This window comes from Alexandromys fortis, unplaced genomic scaffold (assembly GCF_014885135.2).
Source record: "Alexandromys fortis isolate MF-2015 unplaced genomic scaffold, M_Fortis_MF-2015_v1.1 scaffold_2_1_26212458, whole genome shotgun sequence".
NCBI lineage: Eukaryota > Metazoa > Chordata > Mammalia > Rodentia > Cricetidae > Alexandromys > Alexandromys fortis.
In genome coordinates, this window is record NW_026067930.1 from 18,156,105 (window position 1) to 18,179,656 (window position 23,552).

The following is a 23,552-nucleotide window of genomic DNA, read 5'->3' on the forward strand; positions in this document are numbered from 1 at the left end:
AGTGATGAGTTTTGTAGTCTCTTCTAATCTGGGGCTCAGTAAAATTAAATTATCTCAGAGGCATGAGTCAACGCGAGAGGATGAGGTAACTGTACATTACTCATAAAGAAAAAAAATCCATGAACTAATGTTTATGTGAAACAAAGCAAGCCATAGGACGCCATGGCAGGAGCCCATTTGTGGGCAAAGTCCAAAGCGTTTTGTGGAAGAAACGACAGTGGTAGAAATATGTCTTTCTAGAAGACAGAATGAAGGAAGACCCTTTGCGTGTTGCTGCTGTTTTGTTATGGACACATGAATCACTGTTGTTTCGAAAGGTCTGTGTTGGTTCTTTGAGAATTCTAAAATTAAAAAGAAGAGAGAGGAGAGAGGGAGTGTTTTTAATACTAAACTATGATTGCAAAACTTTCATTAGATCACTGTATAAGCCAGGCTTCGGAAGCCTGGCTTAGCACTCTAAATAACTTGAGAACCACGGGTCTTCTTTACTACTAAGCATTTTCTCTCATATAGAAGGTTGAGGCATATCCTCAGTTTCATGAGTAAACTCGGAATCAAATCAAGAGGCAGTTTGTTTGGACAGAACTTCTGGCCAAAGAATTTCTTGGATATGAAGAGCACACACCCGGGTGCCATGTGTGTATCCTCTTTACGTGGTACACAGATGGTCCCTGTCTTCAGCCATACGAGGGGCTGCCACAGAGCCGACAAACTGTCCTGATCTGCATTGCCTCAGAAAGTTGAACTAGAGCCAGGGGATGGAAGCTACAAGAAGACAGATGTTTTCCACATCAGGGAAATATTTACATCGAACTAAGAGATCCCAATTGGAATTAACCCTGGGTTAGTAGCTAACAATTGTTGAAATTAAGGTTAGGGGTTGCTAAAGTAGACCAGAGGTCACAAACTCAACCATTTTTAACAGTCAGACAATCACTAAATTTGAACGAAGAACTCAGCCTATGAGCCTGGGAACACAGCAATCAACAGCTTTGAACAGATTGGCACCAGGAGAGTGTATGGACTGTATCTGAAAGATGTTCAAAGTTTTCAAAATGTATCTTTAAAAAAAAAAATAGCCGGGCGGTGGTGGCGCATGCCTTTAATCCCAGCACTCGGGAGGCAGAGGCAGGCGGATCTCTGTGAGTTCGAGACCAGCCTGGTCTACAAGAGCTAGTTCCCGGACAGGCTCCAAAACCACAGAGAAACCCTGTCTCGAAAAACTAAAAAAAAAAAAAAAGTAAAGGTCCAGAGAAAGCACATGATAGTGAGATCCACCTCCTCTTTGGCTCAAAGTTGTGATTCCCAAGAAGACAATGGTGAAGATAGAAGTTTGTGTCCAATAAAACACAAGATGAAAGCTCAAAGGTGTTAAATCTCTCCTGCCGATATTGGTGATAAGAAAATAGAAATTTAATTTTACTGAAGAGTAAAAGGAGTCTCAGATGTGTTAACTACCCAAGACAATGATAGTAGAAAGTGATCTCAGAGATCCAAAAATACATCCAAGTCATGTATACCAAAGACCTGTTAATGTCAAAAACTATATGATGCATATCCATAAAGCAGAATTCCTTTTTCTTTTTTTAATTGTTTTTATTTTTCTTTCCTCTCCTCCCTTCCTTTCCCCTCCCCTTCTACACTCTTCCATGGTTTTACTCTTTTTTTCTGCTGTGTAGTACTCCATTGTGTAAAGATACCACATTTTCCTTGTCCATTCTTCAGTCAAGGGGCATTTAAGTTGTTTCCAGGTTCTGGTTATTTCAAATAATGCTGCTATAAACATAGGTTGAGCACATGTCCTTGTGTTATGATAAATATCTTGTGTATATACCAAAAAGTGGTATTGCTGGGTCTTGTGGTAGGTTGCTTCCTAATTTTCTGAATAATCACCATACTGATATCAAAAGAGACTGTACCAGTTTGCACTCCCACCAACAATGCAGAAGTGTTTTCTTTTCCCCATAGCCTCTCCAGCATAAGCTGTCATCAGTGTATAAAACAGAATGCTAATCAACAATAGGAGAATCAAACACTGGATACACTTAAAGTCCTTGGTAAATTTCAAAGACATGCAGCAGATACAGAAGATTGTTGTATATTTTTATTCATATGAAGTGTCCAGGAAAGGAAAATACAAAATAAAGGGCATTACATGGGGTTACATATGGGTGGAAAAGAAAAAGAATAGGGATAATATGTTTTTGAGTTGATGGAAATGCATTAAGTTGGGAGAGTAGTGATGTCTAAATGATTCTTCAAATGTATTCAAAATAACTGAGTTGCTACATGAAATGGCTTAGAGTTTATGATATATAAATTATATGTCAGAACATATATACATATGTTAAATATATTTATTATGAAATACAATTTCTATATTAAAACTTTAGATGATTTTCCTTATTATATTTTAACCAATTTGGTAACAAAGCATCTCATTGTGTAGTAATGGCCAGTCTGGAACTCACAGAGATCCCCCTGCCTCTGCCTCCTTAGTGCTGCAATTAAAGGCATGAATTATTTTCTATCTGCTTATCAGGTGTGTTTTAACGGAATATGTTGTTTGTGATTTCTTTCTCCATGGTTCTGGAAGCTAGAAGATCTATACAAGTTTTTAGTTCTCCGTAAATGCCATGCAGAATCAGAAGGAAATCCCACCACCCACCACCTATTCAGAAGTTTATGCTCAGGAATTTGAATTTAAATTAGAGATATTGAGCTAGACACATAAACACCACTGCCCTCGACCTGCTACTATTAAATCTACTTTATCCATTTTAATGGCTGTGGCCTTCAGGTCAGGAATTTCGGATTAAAAGCCAACCCAAGAAGCTGATACATCCATTCCTTGGAACATGTAAAATGTACTTCATTTTAACTTTATACTTTGCCCTTCCATTCCATGCATCAGAGCTGGGCTTAAACTTGAAAAAAAACAGCACAAGGACCTCCTGTTAAGGAGGCCATAACTTGAGGGTCAGCTGGTTGGAACGTGTTGGCTCTGAGCCTGCCCTCGTTGCTGTGGTAAAATGGCATTGTCCTCAAACTCAGTTTCACACACCGCATTCCATGAATGCTTCTTATGCACTTGGGTCATAATGTAAATCATTGTTTCGAGTCTTTTGCCGTCAGATGGCCCTGTGGTCTCTTGGGCAACATATAGAGAATGGAAAAGAAAGCTTGCTGGTGACAGTATAGGGACACTGCAAAGAATTTGGGGTGGATTAAAGAAAAAAAAAGTGCATTGCCCATACTCCTGGGCAGCAATAGCTACCACTTTCTTAAACAGAGGGAAGATGCAGAGCCATATCAACGTGCTATTTGATCATGATGAGGGGAATCAGAAGACATTTGACTTACGTGTCCTTTGCATGATGCTCACACTTGGTCCCTCGATCTCCTGGAGCTTCGTGTAAACACTGATTTTATAGTCTGAATCGGGCTGAAGTCCATAGAAGCAATGCCTGTTTACGCCTCCCCCCAAGGTAGATTCTTGTGCTTGTGTATCTGCAATCAAAGCGAAACAGAACACACATACATGACTGGAAAAAGACACAGTCGTTATTTTAATTATTGGCTTCCAAAATGCATAATAGGAATGGTCTCCATCAAGTAACCCCAGCATTTACGTTTATTTGCAGTATTGTAACTCCAGATAAAGGTTTTATAAATCTACTTAATCTTTTCCTGTTAAACATTACATTTAATATGGACAAAAACAAGGCTTATCATTTTAAAAATCGCCAAGTTCAAGCCTTTATTAGAAGAAGAACTATATGCATGCATCTTAACTCATCGGTGGCACTAAATTCTCTTGATTCACCATAACATAGTCACAAATTGACACAGAAGGACAGATCTTTAACCCCTTGCAACTTAGCATCATCTAAGACACTGTAATTGGAATCTGTTCTCAAAGGAACATGCACAAAGGCTTAGGGAACTATCAGAACAATGTAGGAGTTCCAGAGAGCCCGCTCTCTTCTCTGTCACCCTTGGTTTTCTGTTTATTTGTTTGTTTGTTTTTATTAATATTTTAATGGTGGGTCTCATCACAGCATTTCCATGCATGTTTCATTAAATTTATTTTAAGTAATTCCCCTTCTCTATTGTCCTTCCCTGTCCTCCTTCTTGTGGTCCCCTTTGTCTCCTCAAATAGACCCCACTTTGCTTCCACGGCACGTGTGTTCCATTCCCCCCTCTTTTCCCCCTTGTTCCCACGGAAGACCTCTTCCTCCTCCTCTTAGGACCCCTTACCCAGACCCCCAGCTCAGTTTGACCTTGAACTCATTATGTAGCTAAAACCAACCTTGAATTTCTGATCCTCTGCCTTCACCTTCTGAATGCTGGAGTGACAGATGTGAGCAACCATGCCGTTTTATGGGGTGCTAAGGATTGAACCCTGGGCCTTGTGCAGACCAGGGGAGTCTTCTATCCACAGACGACATCCCCATCTCCAGTCTTGATGTTTAGCTGACACCTGTGTCGTGTCTGTCATCTCACGTCAATCGTGTTATGTCACATCTATCCTGTCTTATCTACCATGAAGGAGACTCAGCAAGCTTAGAAGGCCATTTCTAAACTCCCTAACGGCACAATGAAACCCCTTTCTATTCGTTCAACGTGGGCATGATGTTTAAGTGGTTTAAGGCCACAGAGACAGGAGTACTGTCTCCCAGTCACTGGTTCTCAGGCCCTTTTGGTCCAAGGATCTGTGTGGCCTACACCAACTGCACATCATCGCATCTTCTGTCTTCACTGCGTTGAAGACACGAAGAAGGGTGGAAGAGTAACTATTGGTCCCCTTCTCTTTCCCCGCAAATTCAGAATAAAATCGCTACACTTCTCTGGAAGAATTAGTGCTAGCCCTGGGGTCTGGAATGAGAGGAGGTGGATTCACCATCTGCATCATTTATTGACAGCCTGTTTTATTCCAGGTTCCTTGATTGCTCTTCAGCGATAAGCCCCACCACAAATGACAGCTGCCAAAACATTTAATGAATGTTTACCATGTGCCAAGAACTATCATAAAGATTTTATGTCTATTAATCCACTCTAATCTTACACCATTTATAATTATCCCCAATCTGAAGACAAGAAACTGGAGGCCAGAAACATTAACAAGTTACTACAGTCCCTAGCTCAGTCACTGAACTGAAACTTGAATTCCAACTCTAAATTCAGATCACAGAACTGTCCATTACTACATCATAAAACAATGCAAATTAAAGACTCAGGACTTCAAAATGAGCAGTCTGAAAGTGGTGTGCACTCACTAGCTAGAGACCAGGTGAGGGGTCCTCGTAAGTATGTGCTGGCTTTTGTTAGTTTTAAATTACTGAAAAGTTTCAGAATTAGGAATATCATTTATTTTTTGCCGTAAAGGATATCAGGCTGGAATGAAGCATCAGCATTACTACAAAAAGAACAACTATTAAAATTTCCCTCTAGGGGCCAGCAAGATGATTCAGTGGGTAAAGGTGTTTACCACCATGTTCAAGGACTTGAGTTAGATCTTTGGAGCCTACATGGTAGAAGAATGAACCCACACGGTCCTCCACACTTGCTGTGGCATTCACACACTCCCTCCTCCCCCATCACCAAATACCCAAATAAAATGTAACTTTCAAAAATTGCCTTGGGATTAATTCTAGATTAGTTTCCATAAATCATGTTCTTTGTTTTACCTGAAGACTTTTTTTTAATTTGTGAGTATGTCTATGGGAGGGCATATCTCATTTTTGTGTGGGTACTGGAAGAAGCCTGAAGAAGGTGTTGGATCCCTAGGAGCTGGAGTTATAAAAAGCCATTAGCTACCCAACAAGTGTCCTGGAAACTAGCTTGGGCCCTTTGCAAGAGCAGCAAGCGCTCTTAATGGCTGAGCCATCCCTCCAACTCAAATTGCATAAGCTTCATCAAAGTCTTACAGCTGCTCATTGCTAGGAATTCAGAAACTGCTGTCAAAGGCTTCATGGATGGATTCAATTTATGCATTACACATTTTAATAGTTAATAGGAACCATCTACTTCTCCAAATATATCACTTCAGAAGTCTAGTTTAAAGAACAACATATACAAAATAGAAAAATAGATGAATTAATTATTAAGTGAAAACATCAGAGAATTTTCATCTCTTGAAAAACATGACATCTAGATTAGCTTTGATTTTATATTTCAATCTGTATCAATACTTATATATCATATAAACATTTTGAATTTTAGCTATGGAAAAATCTTGGCCTTTAAATTAAAGTTATTTGAAATTCATTTTTGAATTCTGTAAATATCAAAGAATTTCAGAAGTGAACTTTACAAAGTAATATTTGTTGATATATCTGCAATGGGCTGAGATATAACCTCGGGCTTCTCCAGCTTGAGTAAGGCCGGGGGTTGATCAGCATCACAAGAAAGAAAGTCAAGTATATTTGCTCACAATTAAATACGCCCTACCTTAGTTATTTCTCACACATCATATGTGCTGCTGAAGTGAAAAGCATTATTTCTGGGCCAGCAAGATGGCACCAGCGGATAAGATGCCTTGCCCAGCGCACCTGCTGACCTGACTTTGATCCCTAGAACGCACTGAAAACTCCACAAAGCTGGCCTCTGACCTCCACATGGCCTGCCCTGTAACAATAACACTAAATTTAAAAGCTGTGACCATTTTATGAGATTATACTTTACTGTGAAAGAAACAGACTTCGGAAACCCAGTGTTTGGCTTTGCTAGTCAAGTTCACTCTGGGGTTCCAAGGCTCAGAAACCCTCAATAACTGTTTCTCTCTGTAAGCACCTTTTGCAACCGCCTGGAGGTCTCGGTAAGTTGCCCATACAGAAGCATTTCCTGATCCTACGCATGGAGTAGAAAGGTCTATGACCACAAGAGCTCTCCATGGACTCCCCAGGGAATGGTCTCTAAAAATGCTCTGTTCCCGCCATTTCCCATTTATCATGGATATCTGTGTACTTTAAAGACCCTTGCAAATGGAATATTAATGGGCTTTACTGAAAAAAAATAATAAATCCATAAACGTTGGAAAATTGGAGTGAGCACATTAAAGTTAATGGCAAATAGTATTAGTTTGACTCCCAACACTAACAAAGAGGGGCTCCGTGAGTCGGGATGTACACATGTTGCTTTTGGCATGTGCCATTCAAGTCTAATGGCTTTGCCTTAAAGGAAAACAAGATTTAGAATGATCGCATGGTGACTAATTTTTTCAATCCCTCTGCCCACAGGAGAAAGTTAATTTAGTTTGCTTTTCTGGAATAGGATAAAATGTTCCGTCTTTGTGTATTTTTTTTTTCTAAGAAGCAAGATAATCTAAATTCTCTGGATTTTTATCATGTTGGTAATGACGTCACCACCTTGACTCCCCCATCCAATCCCCCAAAATGCCTTGGGAGGCTGCTGATGGCCATATGTAGAGACACTATGAGGGACCAGGACAAAAATCGTGTGAGAATTTTACGACATAAAATTTTATGGCATACTTTCTTTTCCTGGGTTTCTCAAATACCTGACCTCCAATGCCGTGCCTCTGTGTCAGACAGTTTGATTTTGCAGCGGGTTCTGTGTATATTTCTTTTGAACCTAGGTCTTTGGAGAGGTAGATAGCTACTCCTATACACTGCAATCCTCTCTCCCAGACACTACCACAAAGTTGGCATCTGAGCGCCTAAAAGAAGAGAAGGGGGGGGGTGCACCCTCTGAACTCTTTCCTAGGTGGTCTACAGGAATTCACCACGTTCTACAAGTTAGGGAGAACACACAGCATTGGGCCTTCGTGGCAGAAACGCAAAGAGAAATCCTGCATCCCATCTTGGCTGCCATATCAGCCTAAAAACAGATGGGGAAGGAGGGCAACTGGGATGTCATGTGGGCGCTCACAGGCAACTGAGTTGCCAATTCAAAGTCTCTCACTTTAATCTACGCCAGAATTAACCAAAGCCCATGCCTGAATTTGGCAAATGGATAACTGACAAGTTTCATTTCAGTCTCTTCCTCATAGGGGCCTTGTCCTGCTGGTGGTCTCCCCCCTCCTAGCCATCAAAATGTCAGAACGTTCACACAAGCACATGTCTTGTGTCTGCCAGCCTTGAATGGCATCCTTCTTTCTGTGGATCCCTCCCCTCCTTCTTCGTAATTATAATCTGGACAGCATTAAATACCACCCTGATATTCCTGGCCATTGCCACCAGACACAGTTAGTGAAAGCGACCAGGTCCAACCAGTCTGTTTATTTCATCCCTGTGCACTCAATGACAGATTTAGGGGCATGTGATCAAACCAGACGAGGATGACTCAGTTTCTGGACTTCTGTTGGAAATATTGGGAAAGAAAATTCTTTCTTCACCACGCCTGTGAAGCTAGGAGCTGGAAGGATGTCACTCGGGATGCGACTGGAGCCCACTCACAGAGCAGGGCAGAGAATTCAAAAGCAGAGTAGTGCAAGGCTCCATCTCAAGGACTCTTTTCAAACACCGGATCCAGATGTGCCCTGAAGCCAGACTCTCCCAGCCCCTCTACTGATTAGTCAATAAACTGACCCTTTATCTCCCTTTCTTTAGGTGTCTGTAAGTAGAATAAACAAGTTTGAATGGTGCGACCTGGAGGGTTTGCTTATACTTGGAAATGGGTGGGTAATTGTCACAGTTAGTGATTTCAAATAAGGGCATTCTGGGGAAATTGAAGCTTAGAGTTAGCTGACAGGAAGCTGAGGCTCCAGTAGAAACATCGCTACTGACGTCACACCAGAATAAAGGTGTACATGATAAGGCCCCGGGGAATATATGAGGGAAAAAGAATATATACTCATTCAAGGCTAGAAATAGGACTGAGGCATTCAGCAGTCAGTGGACCCACCCACCATAGAACTTTCTCCAACGCAGGAGCAACCAGGCCCCATTTCTCCCTGGTTAGCTCCTCTGGCTGGGTCAGAGGGAGAGAAGGTCCTGCAGAGGCCATATATTTAGCCAATAAAATATGTCGCATGGTCAAAACCCGGGACTCATCTGCCCACTGGAATGACAGGCATCTTACCACAAGTAAGGGTAGGCAGAGGGCCAGAGCAGCAATCACATATCCCAGTAAGATGAAGGTGCTCCACCCCAACCCTCCCCGCTCCAAAGAAGAAACCCAATCCTTTGAACTGAATTCCATCAGCTGAAATATCAGAACTGCATTCCCCTCCCTCAGTTACCCTCACCTTCACCTCACCAAACTTTCTTTTTGACAGCTCTTGATTAGAATCTGTAGCCGATAACTGCAATCGGATGAGAGGCAACTGAGCTAGCTTGGCATCTAAATCCCTCAGCGACAAACGTTGATGGCAAGTAAAAGAAACAGCACTTCTGTACATTCTTACGACTATAGTGATTCAGTTTGAAAGGTCTCTGGCAGACTGAAAATAATTCTGAGGAAGTGTGTAAGACTTAGGCATTCTGACTCGTTTTGTGGCCACCAAAGGCCTTGGCTTCAGAGAGAACACTCTGCGGTTTGGGTTTACCAGATCAAGAGTTATATCCACTAATCCTATTTTCTGATAAAGAATCTCAGTGCTTCTCTGCAAATATATTATCCTAAAATCTTGAGCAAAAAAATACCTCTAAGTGGTATTAATTCCATTCATTACGCTAATTTTCCTACATATCTTTATCAACTCAAGCGGTAAATTATTTTTTATAAAATATGACTATCTACAAGTACTTAGATTTTCTTTGTAAGTTCTTAAGCCACACAAAAGGATACATTACTGAGGTTCAGTCTGGCAGGGTGGCTCTTAAGCTTAGTATCTTTAAACCTAACAAATGCCAATAAATATTAACCTTGTCATATTAAGTGTGATTATAAAGGGATATGAAATAGAGCTGAAATTCTGCGGTTGTTTTTCCACTCGTGGTATATCTTTTATCTCCTTTGTAATAAACATCCATAATTCATATTTCATACAAGCACAAAATTTATATAGTTTTTAAACCTTTTCTTGTCATCACTGTTTATTCTATTTTAAATTAACTCCTATGGAAGTAGGCAATGTCAGGCTTCTATTACACTAAGGGAACTAAGGACATGGTGGCATAAGTCTATGGAGACACTACCTTGGCTGGAGCTGACAAAAAATTGTTCTAGAATGTTTCTCCTACTGCAGCTCATAATCTATAGGCGACCTGCTTCCAAATGGTCACCATAGCCTATTAAACCATATTTCTATTTTATGGACTGAGTCAAAAGTGGTACTTCTTTATATTGAAACTAATCATAGCCAAGGCTACAACTTCCCCCAACCTCCCACGGGGGAAAAAACAATGCTATGGTAATATTTGCTAACAGATGAGGGAAATTCAAGAGTTAAGGTCAGCTGGTCTGCTGTCTCATTCTGCATCTCTGAGCCCTGAACCTGCAGCTCCCAGAACAGGACTCTGCTGTGATGTGGTTTGTCCTCCATGGTTTGTACAGAACCAAGCATGTAAGCACTTCACAGAACTGTACTTACCCTGAAGGGATTCTAGAACTATCCTATAGGCTGTGGCATGGCGGTGTATTTGCCACCGAGCACACAAGCTTGTTGTTTCAACCTGATGGGCTTGGAGATCCGTCACACCTAAGAACACTGTAACGAAACAGAAAGAAAGCTATGTCACACTGCAGACAGCACACAGATTATACCTGGTTCTGGAAGTAACTGATGGGAAAATTCTCAGCCAGGGCACTAGACTCAGAAGCGGGAAACTTATCAACCCACATAAAATGGAAGAACAGAAGAAAATTATTTTATCACTTAAATAAATGTATGTAAAACAAGACCTATGAAGCAGACTGTCTGCTATTCCTAAATGAAAAAAAAAACACATATATTCTTAGGGAAAAGGTAAAATGTGATGAGTACTTTGCATACATTAGCTCCTTCATCTACGCCATGGCTATAGGACAGTTACTGTCTTCATCTTAGAATTGAGAAGCTTTGGCTCTGAGAAGGTAACTACTTTGTCCAGGGCGATCACTAATACAAAGCACAGTAGAGTCTCCCATCAATTATTCTCTGACTGTAAGTCTAAGAGCAAGGTGCACGCTACTGCTAGCACACGGGCTTATTTTCCTGAGTGCTGGGTCAAGTCATCTTCATCTGTACCTTATCTACTTTTGTTCTGCTTGCTTTTGTGACAGGGTCCCTGTATGATGTGGCTGTCCTGGAACTCCCAGAGACCTGCCTGCCTCTGCCTCCTGAGTACTGGGATTAAAGTGTGTAATTCCTAAGTATAAAAAGTACAAGTCAGCCGGGCGATGGTGGCACACACCTTTAATTCCAGCACTCGGGAGGCAGAGGCAGGCGGATCTCTGTGAGTTCGAGGCCAGCCTGGTCTACAAGAGCTAGTTCCAGGACAGACACCAGAAACTACAGAGAAACCCTGTCTCGAAAAAATCCAAAAAAAAAAAAAAAAATTAAAAAAAAAAGTACAAGTCATGTGTTTATCATAGGTATATGGGTTTTTAAAAAAGTATTTGTACCTAAAAAAAATGTAAGTTGATCTAAAGAAATGCATCCAACAGGTGATGTGGACGCATATAACAAATGCCAGAACAATACAACACATCTGTTGAAACCTGGAAAACCCTACACAATTCCGTGTGTGTCTCGGGGTTCTGGTACCAATGAGAAATTCCAACCTGAAAGTCCACACAAGAATATAAGAAGTCCTTAGCGTGCTGCGACATGCACTTTCAGAAAATAGTGGTGGTGGCGTGTGTGAGAGGGACAGACAGAGACCGAGATCACACGTGTCGATGGTGGGTGGTAATACTTTGAGAAAAGGCCAATTTCTCCTTGGCCCAGCTTTAACTGGCACTGGCCATGCCAAACTACAGGCTGCTTGGAAAAATTCACCTAATTTGAAAAGGGCCAACAGACTTTTCCAGAGGAAAATCCCTATCTGCAAGCATCAAGCCGATTGGAAAAAAGCAGCTGCTGGCATCTGCCTGCCAACTAGGACTCTGGACGGCCCTGAGAAACTGCCACCCCCTTCTTTCCACAAAATGCCATCCAGAGAGGGTAACGAGGAGGGAAGAAAAGCCAATGGTTGCACTGAAAATGGAGCTGAGAGACGAGACACAGGTAAAACCAAGCACAGAGCCACTGGCGGGGCTGAAGCGAGCAGACATTAAATCAGGCTTACAGGTTTTCACAAGGCCAGTCAGAGCATCGCTGAAGCCTGCGGCCTGGGAAGCAAAGATCTTCACGTTATAGTCCATCCCACTGAGGAGATTGGTGATGACAATGGTGTTAATGTCGGCGCCCACGAACGTCTCCAGAGTTTGACCAGGAACTGAAAGAGACAGAGTATACACTCCAGTCACGACACACGCGTGTCCTCAGACAGGACTACTCAGCCAACTCTTAACAGTTGCCCAGGATGGCCCAGCAAGTCAACAATGAGGCTGAGGCTGGAGTCTAGTATCATCTGTCTCGAAAGTCACATCTTAGTCCTTTTCCGGCAGTGTCTTATCCTGTGTAGTCCCAAAGTTGGTGTACCTCACTGATCCACTCATCTCCTACCTTATTCTGCCTTCTACATTGCAAGAAGAGATCACACTTGCTCAGGTGAAGTAATTCCCGACTGCCTCCATTTAGTTAGCTGCCTTGTTCCCAGCGCATGTCAAGGACAGAAAGCCCTATTTTGGACACCAGACCACACCTTGTCATAGGAAGATCTGTGCAGAGGTCGCCACTATAGCTCCATCTCCTCCTATACCATGGCCAGATTTTGAGGCCTTTGTGCCTTTGACTGGATTCAACTCTCTGGTGTCTCATGTATTAAGAACATTCTGTGCCGCGTCCTATTCTAATTGTTCACCTGGCTGTCTTTCCTTTTATGTGTCTACTCTTTAAAGAGCTTTGAGTTAGTGGTAATTTCTAAACACTCTTCACTTTTCCCCAGATACCCACTTCTAGCAGCCTATTTATGTGTTTCTGGGGGCATGTGTTGTGGCAGTAATATTTTCCTATGCTATAAAGATCACATGTAGCTGCCTCTCCAGGAAAACCCCAAGACTACTGACATGCTGGACCCAGCAGGACGATTATGCTGAGGCAGGAGAGTGCTGTGAACTGAAAGATATTTATACTCAGAAAATATGTACGTAGTTTTCAAAGGACCCAGAAAACATACATAAGGATTTCTACAAACTAGCATACACCTTAGACCTCTACCAAAGAGACAAAGGAAATAAAATCAGCGAGGGGTCTGGAAAGAGTCAGGGCAGAGCAGGCCACTGTCTATGGCCACTCTTATTTTCTTGGTTCATAAAGATATTTTTCCAAGAGAAATTGGAAATGGGACTACCACAATCACATGAGCTGGATAATTATCAGAAGAGGAAAAATGAGGATTGAAATAAGGGCAATAGCAATGCCTAAATTGACAGATTGGGACCACTGACGTTTTTGAAAGAAAAAGCAGTTTTCCATGGCCCTCAAAGAGCTCTTAACTGTTTTTTTTTCCCCTGCCAATTAAGAATAACTGGATTTCAGATTTCTGCTGAACAGCCAGAGTTCTGAAGGTCAGGTCTAGAAAATTGAAAAGATATTTATAATACATATATTTTCCTGTTTAAACTCCCATGAGAATATGAAGGTTAGAGAGGCAGAATTGTAGTGGCTGCTGCTACCCAAGTTCCCCTTCACTGTCTCTAGACCAGAATCAAAGCATTCCCTGTTTGAATTGTTCATCTGCCTTTAAAATATAATGATGTCGGGGACATACATTGGAGGGGCAAAAAGTAGTTGGAAGAGGGAAATGGGGGCAGATATGATCAAGATACATTGCATACATATATAATATTATCAGGGAATAAAGACACATAAGAGTATAGAGTGATCTGGAGGTAAAAAAGAGTCTCTCATGAAGTCATTTTTCACTTTGATGGGTTTTACCCCACAACATGCTTTTTTAATTGAAGACAAAGAAAAGTTTGTTGATGGAATTTACCCAGCTGATCCAAGAAGAAAGAAAAGAAAAATTCCAAAGTACAGATTTTAACAGAGCTTACACATCTGTTGAGCCAAGCCCAGCCTTCCTTAGACTCATTCTCTACCTAGGCTAAGATTAGGTCGGGGAAATGCACATCGAGTAGACATTCTACTCTGTTCACTGGTCTGCTGCTAGATTTCTACCTGAGGTCATCAATTCATCCATCTTCTAATGATGTCTACCCATCAGGTGGGGACATTATGCAAAAACATTCTCCTCAAAAAAGACAGGAAGCAATTCTCAGCTGTTTAATATATGAGATCAAACACCTGATAGAAACAGTGACCAAATGTTCTTAAATTATACTTGGTGTCAGTGATTTGCTGTCAAGCCTGACCATTTGTGTTTGACACCTAGAACCCACTCGACGGATGGAGAGACCTGACTCCTCCAAGCTGTCTTCTGACCTCCACTTGCATGCAGTGGCAAAGGAAACAACAGACACACACACACACACACACACACACACACACACAATTTTTTAATGTAATTAAATTTTTAAAAATTTTTTTCTTGAGCTGTCTACTCGTGGTTCTAAGAGGACCTTACCGCTCACAGGTTTGTAGACAATCCTATAGCCCTTCACGGGGGCAGATGGTGGGTCCCATGTAATGCGCAACCGGTTGTACCATTCTTCCGAGACCCGTAAGTTTTGAGGTCCAGAAGACGGCACTGTGCAGACAGAGGAGGGAAAGGAAGAGGTTCAATATAGCGCCCTTCTTGGTGACCTTCTCTTGTTGTCAGTGAAATCCAAGTTGTTTCCCTACAGAGCTTAACACGTTCGCAAGTGATAAAGCAATAAAGCTCACAGTTGGGGGTCTGTGGGTGTTTTTTTTTAAAATATATATGTGGGAAAATTGCTTTGGGGATGGATGAGTTCTAGCTGAGATCCAGAGGTTCAATCAAAGTTCTCTTTTCAATTAACCTTAATCAAAAATAAAATCGAATGATGCTTATTAAAAACCTCTACCTTTGCACCAATGTGGTCCACATACACCAAATGCACGTGTCAGTCTGTGTTCAGGATGCTACCCATACAGTGTGATTGGTAATTATCCCTAGTGGTGAGAGGTGGGGAAATTTCTGCTTCCTTCTTTATGCTGAATAAAACCCACATGCAGGAGTAAGGCACAGAACTTAATCATTGACATGGCTCTGCCTTCGACACCATGTGACTCTTTGCCAATGATGATGGGTTCAAATGGTCACCAAGTTTTTAGACCCTCTTTCCGTTAAAAACCGGAAGCCATCAGTCTCTGTCTGAATTTGGGTGGCTTCTCTGACTACTATGCTAGCCACAGACTATGTGGCAGTGACACTCCTTGGAAATCTCCCCCTTACAGTGCAGGGTCACCATGGAGGGCCTCTGACGTGAATGGATAGAGACGACTGACCCTGTAGTTGTCCTCACCAAGAGGATATGTAGCAAAATTGCCTTAGACCTTTCAGGTTGACTGAGCCACAATGTGAATACCAGTGGGTAATGATAATTTCTATCATTATATATTTATATATAATTTCTATCATTATATGGTGCAAAAGAATTTCCTAGCAAGCCCTGATTCCTTGACCCACAGTGTCAGAAAATATAAAAAGCACAGCTACCGTTTCAAGCCACTAAATTCTGGGGTGGTCTTTATGTAAGAACAGACATTAAAGCCGGGCAGTGGTGGCGCACGCCTTTAATCCCAGCACTCGGGAGGCAGAGGCAGGCGGATCTCTGTGAGTTCGAGACCAGCCTGGTCTACAGAGCTAGTTCCAGGACAGGCTCCAAAGCCACAGAGAAACCCTGTCTCGAAAAACCAAAAAAAAAAAAAAAAAGAAAAGAAAAGGCAGATCAGAGTTAGGTGTCCTGGCTCCTCATTTAACCTTGGTCCATGCATCGTTAGGATGCTGCCTTGGGATCATGTGGTACTGCTGGAAGTTGGCATATAAAAGTGAACTGTATAGATGGGCTGGAACCTCTGAAACTGTGGAAGGAACTAAACCTTCTCTCTTTTTAGTTGGTTGTCTCAGTGGTGGGTTACAACAACAAAAGTCTGACTAATTTGAAACAACAGAGGTTGCTAAGGGGTGGGTATATGAGCAAGCCAGTACTACAAAGGGTATCACAGCATAAGAAACCAAGGAGAGAAATAACTGCTTTCTATTTTCTACTGTACTGGTGATGGTCACACTAACCCACGCATGTATTAAAACTCAGAACTGTAGTAAAAAGAAGGCACATTTGCCATGTGCTTATTTAAAAAAAAATAAAATTATTCCAATAAAAGGAAAAGAGTGGGGGAAAGAACAGAAGGGCACCACGGAGAGACTTGGATTGTCGTGGTCCCACGAAATGAGGAGAAAGTTCAAGGGCCTGAGGACTCTGCCTTGGTGAATCATCAGGACTTGTGATGAGTCGTGAGGCAGAGCCGAAAGATCACTTTTGTAGTGCAGGTCAGCTTTCTCAGATAATAAAGCTGCAGCCCACTGACGCTAAACGGCTTGCCCGAATCGCACTGTTCACGGGTATGGCGTCAGGATCCTGACAGATTTTCTGACCCCTAATCTTTGGCGCTTCTATTGCCCTATACATTAACCCATCACAAGTGATAGGCAATATGGTGTCCAAGGAGCCAAACATTCACTTACAAGTTCTCCCAGGGGCGGAGACACTGACGCCTTCTCCGGTTGTGTAGATGGGAGTCACCGTGACTTTGTATTCGGTGTCTGGAGTTAGAGTCTTCAGAAGGATATTGTTCTGCATTCCAGGCACCAGAACCTGAGCAGGAAGTAAAGTACCATGACCTTGTAAGACCTCCTGTTCCCACTGCCCTACTAAGGAAGTGTGACTGTGGACGTTTTGAAAGCATTAGGAGTGAGGCAAGCTTTGAAAGTGGTAAGAAAAGGAAAGACATCCATGCAAAAGCACTTCCCCCTGCCACGTCCCTCACAAAACATCAGCCTGTAATCTCTACTGCAGGAGGATTAACTCTGCTCAATGTCTTCTCAACCTTCGTGGGGGAAGACGGAATGACCATCTGCACAGTCAGCAGGTGCTTATGGTTAAGACGTTCACTCTGCAACACAGACTGGTGCTTATCGGCTCTGAAATGACTTGAGCAGCCTCTGGTGAAGCCAGCCTCCCCTATTTTCCTTCCTCGGTGATAACCTGACCCCAACATTTTAGTCTTTCAATTAGAAGGGATGGATGGCAGCCAAGAGCAACAGAGCCAAGTACTGGGAGCCAAGTTTTGTTGAGTTGAAACATATTTAACCAAACACTAAAAACTGCTGTAGCTTTCTTACATCTGAAAGGCGATGTCCTTCCTTCCATCTGGATCCACTAACCTCTGTCACTAAAGATGCCAGAAAAAGAAACCCAAAGGCGAGGGGGACCCCGCACCCAGCTGGTCCACGTGGCACCCAGTACAATTTTGCTGTCTCTAAGAGACTGCTCTGGACCACGTCCTCACTACAAAATCCTGTGCTTGTGTTCCAGCAGTCAAATTCTGGCACTTCTATGGACTGTTGGGAACTTAATAATCACTGGGAAAAAATGTGAGGATGTAGGAACTGACCCAAGGGGGCTTAAAAGAGTCACAAGACCAGGACAGCCAGAGAGGTTTTCCATTCCACGGCTGGGTGAGATGCCAACAAGCTGAGGCCATACTGACTCCTTCTGAGTTGAAGGAAAGAACCCATCCATCTTAAGTAAGTCTGAGAAAACCTTGTGGTGAGTCCAGAAGCACCTATTGCTATGATACAGCTAAGTTTCAGCATGCCACAGTCTTGTGTATGAGAAAGGAAGTCGGCCTTTGGTGACCATGGTTCTGCTCGTCTAGAGTAAGACACTGGAGTGTACAGGTTGCATCGTGTGGGATCTTGGGAAGCAGTTATAAAAATAGCAGCTCTGTTTTAATCCAGAATGACTTAGTCGACCCTGGCATGAAGGAGCTGAAAGACAGCCGTGGGTGCCCTGACATGTATTGCCCCATCAGGGTGGCTTCCGGAGGGGTGCCTCTCTTCAACAGAGTGCTGGAGCGGAGCCCAGACTTTCATTCCAAGCTGTCTAGCAAACCACCCATGTAGATCCTCTTTAAATAAGGTCAGGTCTCACACTGAGAAGTGTATGGCATTGTTGCCAGTCAAATGCAGCCTGTAGAATACTATAAAGCAGCGCGATCTCTCTGGAGGATTCCCCACTGCTTGCCAGGAAGTAGCTGCTGTAGTTTATAACAGCAGCCCTCATTAAGCACCAAATATTTTGTGCCAGGTGCTACTAGAAGAAGCTGAACCCATTACGTTATTTCATCATGGCCGTAACATTTTAAAATAGAGACATCACACTCATTGTGGAAACAAACCCGCATGGCCCAGCAAAGGGGCTATATTGAAACCTCAGAGATCTGATCTAGGCCTTGCTTAACCTTTGGGGCTTATGCCATACAAGTACAAAGAACAAACCCCTTTCACCCTGGCTTTTTCATTCCCAAGAGTAAAACGGAAATTCCCTCTAGGGTATGCAAATTTCATTCTGTTCGAGCTCTGCTTGTTCAAGTAAAGGAGAGTAAGATTATGTATATTAACAGAAGCTCCTACTTAACAACAAAAGCTTCAGTCACAACAGATGGCTCTTTTTATTTTTAAGACAAATCTATGAAAGATGTGCGTGATTAAATGGGACGCAACCACCACTAGGGAGTTAGCTTCATGTTCTTAATTTTTTCTGGCATGGAACTCTTTTGTCTGGTTCTACCAGAGATGTCTGGATCACATGCACCAAGCTGTGACCCGCAGAAGGAACTAGAGTCCCTGCATTTTGTTGTGTTTCCCGCTTACAAAACTCTATTTTAGATCACGGTCTTCATATGGTAATGAAGGATGCGTTGATGGCATTGCTGTGATTCCACTCCGCTGCTGGGTGTGTGTCTCAAACACAATAAAGCTGAGTTAATAGATACGTAATGACACTCTTGGATTGTTGCAACAATGTTAAATGGCTGTCAAGGTCCAGAAAACCTTAATTTTAATATCTGGACTCAGCCTGTAAGACACTAAGACACACTTTAAGTAGCCCCCCGTTTTTAAGATTTATTTATTAATTATGTATACAGTATTCTGCCTACATGTGACCTTGCAGGCCAGAAGAGGGCATCAGATCTTATTGCAGGTGGTTGTGAGCCACCATATGGTTCCTGGGAATTGAACTCAGGACCTCTGGAAGAACAGTCAGCGCTCTTAACCACTGAGCCATCTCTCCAGCCCTAAGTAGCCCCTCTTTAGACACTGTCCACCAGTCAGAATTCAGTTTGTGGTTAACAATGACACACAGGCTGTAGGCTGCTGGAATCCCAACCAGCCGTTTACAGGAGAGGCACCTCTACTCTGACAACAAAACTGAGGTCACGCCGGACGGTGGTGACGCTCGCCTTTAATCCCAGCACTCGGGAGGCAGCGGCAGGCGGATCTCTGGAAGTTTGAGGCCAGCCTGGTCTACAAGAGCTAGTTCCAGGACAGGAACCAAAAAGCTGCGGAGAAACCCTGTCTCGGAAAAAAAAAAAACTGTGGTCACAGCCATTGCTGCTTCTTCATGTTTTCAAGCCCTGTCAGAGTCAATCCTTATGAAATATGGACAGCTGCTTTTATATGTTAGAGTTCAGTGTATTCTCTTTGAAGTATTTGGTAGACTTGACTATGACTAAGTGGACAGAAGTAATTCACCTACCCTAACTGGTAAATTTAGCTCTTCTAGTTTTCATTTGGTTTACAACACTGTATGTGTTTACAGTTCTCCATCCTGAGGATTGTCTCATCCTTTGCCCGTGCAAGTACAATCAACTTTAACAGTCAAAGAAAACTTGGAAAGATGGTAAGAGAAAATATGTCTGTTACCAGGGAACATTTTCTTCTTCTTTGATTTCATAGTATATCTTAGTCATCCATCTTTCCTGAGCAAGCACCGTGTGTGTGTGTGTGTGTGTGTGTGTGTGTGTGAGTGTGTGTGTGTGGTATATGGTTTTATGCAAGATCATCCATGTGTAGATATATATGTGCATGGATGCACATTGTATGTATGTGTGTATGTTGAGACCAGAGTACCTGATTGTCATTCCTCAGGAAATCCACTGTTTTGTTTTTGAGTCAGGGTCTCTCATTAGCCTATTACTTAGGGAGTAGATTAGGGTAGCCAGTCGCAAGCCCAGATATCCACCTATCTCTGCCTCCCCAAGGCTGGAATGACAGGAGCATCACCACACCCAGGGTTGATCTTTTAAACATGGCTTTGGGAAATGCAGCTCATTCCTCATCCTTACAAGGCAAGTGCTTTTATGCCTAAACTATCTCTTCAGTCCAGACATCATGATTGTAAGATATCATTTAGTCCACATGAATTCAAGGCCTTTGGACTTTGTCCTTGGCCTGCATCTCCCTCTCCTACTTTACTTTCATATCCTTAACTCAGATGTATCTGACTTCTTACCTCACTAATGTAGTGATATTCCATTTGCATTTTAATAAACAAAGCCTGCCTGAAGATCAGAGAGTAAAAGAGCCCCACTGGTCAGCCTTACAGACCAGGCAGTGTTGACACAAGCCTTTAATCCCAGTAGCCACAAATTTGCCATAGAAACAGGGCAGTGCATGCCTTTAATCTCAGTGGTGCACGCCTTTAATCCCAGTCCTAGAGAGGAATATAAAATGGGAGGAGACAGCTCTCACACACAGTCTCATTCTGAGATTCCTGAAGGCAGGATCGCCATTTCAGACTGAGGTCGAGGTAAGAGCCAGTGGCTGGCTGTTTTGCTTTTCTGACCTTCAGGTTGAACCCCGATTTCTGTCTCTGGGTTTTATTAATCGTGTTACACACTAATGATGCAGGATGGGGTGGGGTCTCGGTGGGGAAAGCACACACCACCCAAGCGTGAGGGTATGACTTCAGAACCCTACAAACACCTGGGCGTGGCAGCACATGTCTGTAACCCCAGCTCTAGGGGAGGGGGGACTGGCAGATCCTGGAGGTTTGCATGCCATCCGGTCTAGTAAAATGTCAAGCAACAGATTCAATGAGAGACCCTGTCCCAAAAAAGGGGCGAATGATAACCAGAGTTAGCCCCTGGCCTCCACAGGAAAAGAGCCTGGGCCTATCTCTCTGTCTCTCCCTCCCCCACCCCCATAATTATCTAATTAGCCGAATAATTAAAAGAACACATCATCACATTTGTGTAGCAGTAGCACTTGGTAAAATACATCTATAAATTCTCAATGCTCTGGTCAGTCTATTAATTCCTAAAGTGCCTGTAAGTTGCACGTGCAAGTCTAACTTAATTAGAATTCACTAAAGGAGCTTGGAATTTGCAGACTCCTGCCAGAACTCCTCTTCCATGGCAGAAAACAAACACTCCACTGCACAGTAATTCATCAATATTTTTTCACTTTCTTTACAGCTTTGTTTAACTGGGACAGACTTGGACTCTTTATCTTTTTCCCTTCACTTGGGTGTCCAAGTGTTTCAAATATAAATAGTGCTAAATAAAAGAAACTCTGGAAGGGACCACAGTCTAGAAGCCACCCAACATCAATGTTATTACTATTATTATTATTATTTCACTTTGCAGAGTTTGCAAGGGCACGTGTGAGATTAAAGTGTTACCTTTTCCAAATCAGCAGGAATTAGCACCAAGAAGTTAAATGTGCTTCTTGAAAACTAAAAGGAAAGCATCTCATGCTGAGAGTCTCTATGGGTCCTTATTTTTAAGGATGGAATTATAGTAGTGGGATAATAATTGGGAAAATAAAATGCCCAAATATCATATTTAATTGGCACACATAAGCTTTTCACTTTGCCAATCATGAATCATGTGGAATGCAATTATTGTCAGAGTGAAATTACAGTGCCATCTGAATTAAGTGTCCAGTAACTTTCCAGACGCACTCTGAGAATCTGCTGTGATCAGAGAAAGCCCTCAGACCAAGGGCAGGAGCCTGCAGGCTATCCACCATGCACAAGGCCCTGCAGGCCCTCACTCTGCCCTGTAATGGCCCTTCCATCACCTGGAAATAAATAACGTTGGGCTCAGACAATTTTTTTTTCATCAAAGTCTTCATAAGTTAAAAAGGCGGAGACGGGGCAATGTTATTCTTGAGCAATGATGAGTTTTGGAGACTCCTCCCTGGAGCATTGAAAATGACACAGCAAAAGAAAAAAGCGCTAGAAATGATACAGTGATAAACAGAGCATGTGCCGTGGGTAAGAAGTCAAACACTTTCTGCTAAAAACCAGAGCCCTCTCCTGTGTCTGGACACATGTATAAGAAATAATCACTAAGGGACAATGTGATATAAACTAAGAAAACCTGGGGGGCCATGATTGAGAGTATACCAGGCTTGCCACCCAGCAACGTAAAGGAAATGCTTCACAAATCCCTAGAAGAAATGCCCATGGTTGAGAATAAATAGAAAATAGTTAAAAATATGCTCAAAATGAGCTGATGTCAGCGACAAATTGGTAAACTGTTAGAGTGCCCTTCAGTGCTTTGCTTAAAGGCTTTGCAGTAGACTCCCAAGAACAACAACAGAAAGTTTAATCCCTGCCTTGAACATTTTACATAGACATCTATGCACACGTATAATACAAGCACAAGTGTGCAATGGTCCTTGGTCTAATCTTGATTTAGTTTCTTTTGAAATAGACAGGGTTTGGCTGTGTTGCCGGCTGGTCTCCAACTCATGGGTTCGGGTGATCCTCTTGCATCAGCCTCCCGAGGAACTACGGACCCTTGCCTCCTTGTCTGACCTAATGGCTATTTTATCACCCAATCTAGGTTAGCAGATGGACAAGGCAGCAAATGCAATACCAGAAGAAAGCAGCAGAGGCTTGATTAGCTTGAAGTAGACTGCATGGGGTGAGTTTTAGAATTAGAAAGGACATGATGCAACCAAGAGAGAAGCTTGGACTGAGCAAGAGCATCAGTTTCTGCAGACATGGAGTCAGCAAGCAAGGAGCAGGAAAGCAGCTCCACCAACAATGGCTATGGGACTCCCGGTCAGCTGTGGTTATACAGACCGTTCCTACCACTTCTTCCATGGGGTCCCCTTGGGCTGTCAGGTAGGTCACCCGAAACTGCTCCACATTGCCGTCAGAAATGTCCCACGTGACCCGCAGGCTAGTAGCAGTTTCATCATCTACAACCAGGTTTCTGATTCCCGTCTGGAGAACTGGAAAAAATACAACCAGGGATTAAAGACCTTGTAGCCCGTCGTAAACCAAAATGAGACACGGATACCATCTGTGGGGTAGCACCCAGCATCATTCAGGGCAGCCTTATGAGGGACACCCATGTGAAGCAAAGTGCTCCACGTTCGTCGCTGACAGAGAACCGAAGAAGTACCACTGGACTAAACTCAAGAAGGGGCACTCCTGAGGGCCTCATACTAGTTACCTCTTGGAGAAGTGGCTTTGGGGTACCAGATCTCACCTCTCTAGGGTGGGATGCAGCATCCGACACACATCCACTCACCACCCCCATGCCTATTTTA

General features: G+C 42.8%; 1 protein-coding gene across 4 annotated transcripts in view; it reads right to left on the reverse strand.

Annotated features, from left to right (window-relative positions):
- Col14a1 (collagen type XIV alpha 1 chain) overlaps positions 1 to 23,552 on the reverse strand; it is a 185,925-nt gene that overhangs the window by 77,860 nt on the left and 84,513 nt on the right. For 3 of the 4 annotated variants that reach the window (XM_050145065.1, XM_050145068.1, XM_050145066.1), the window contains exons 19-24: positions 23,080 to 23,231; positions 16,665 to 16,794; positions 14,580 to 14,702; positions 12,177 to 12,326; positions 10,499 to 10,615; positions 3,364 to 3,510 (exon numbers count right to left, since the gene is read on the reverse strand). In XM_050145065.1, the coding sequence (XP_050001022.1) occupies positions 3,364 to 3,510; positions 10,499 to 10,615; positions 12,177 to 12,326; positions 14,580 to 14,702; positions 16,665 to 16,794; positions 23,080 to 23,231 (819 nt within the window). The remainder of the gene's footprint in view (positions 1 to 3,363; positions 3,511 to 10,498; positions 10,616 to 12,176; positions 12,327 to 14,579; positions 14,703 to 16,664; positions 16,795 to 23,079; positions 23,232 to 23,552) is intronic. The other variant, XM_050145067.1, reaches the window with a different exon arrangement.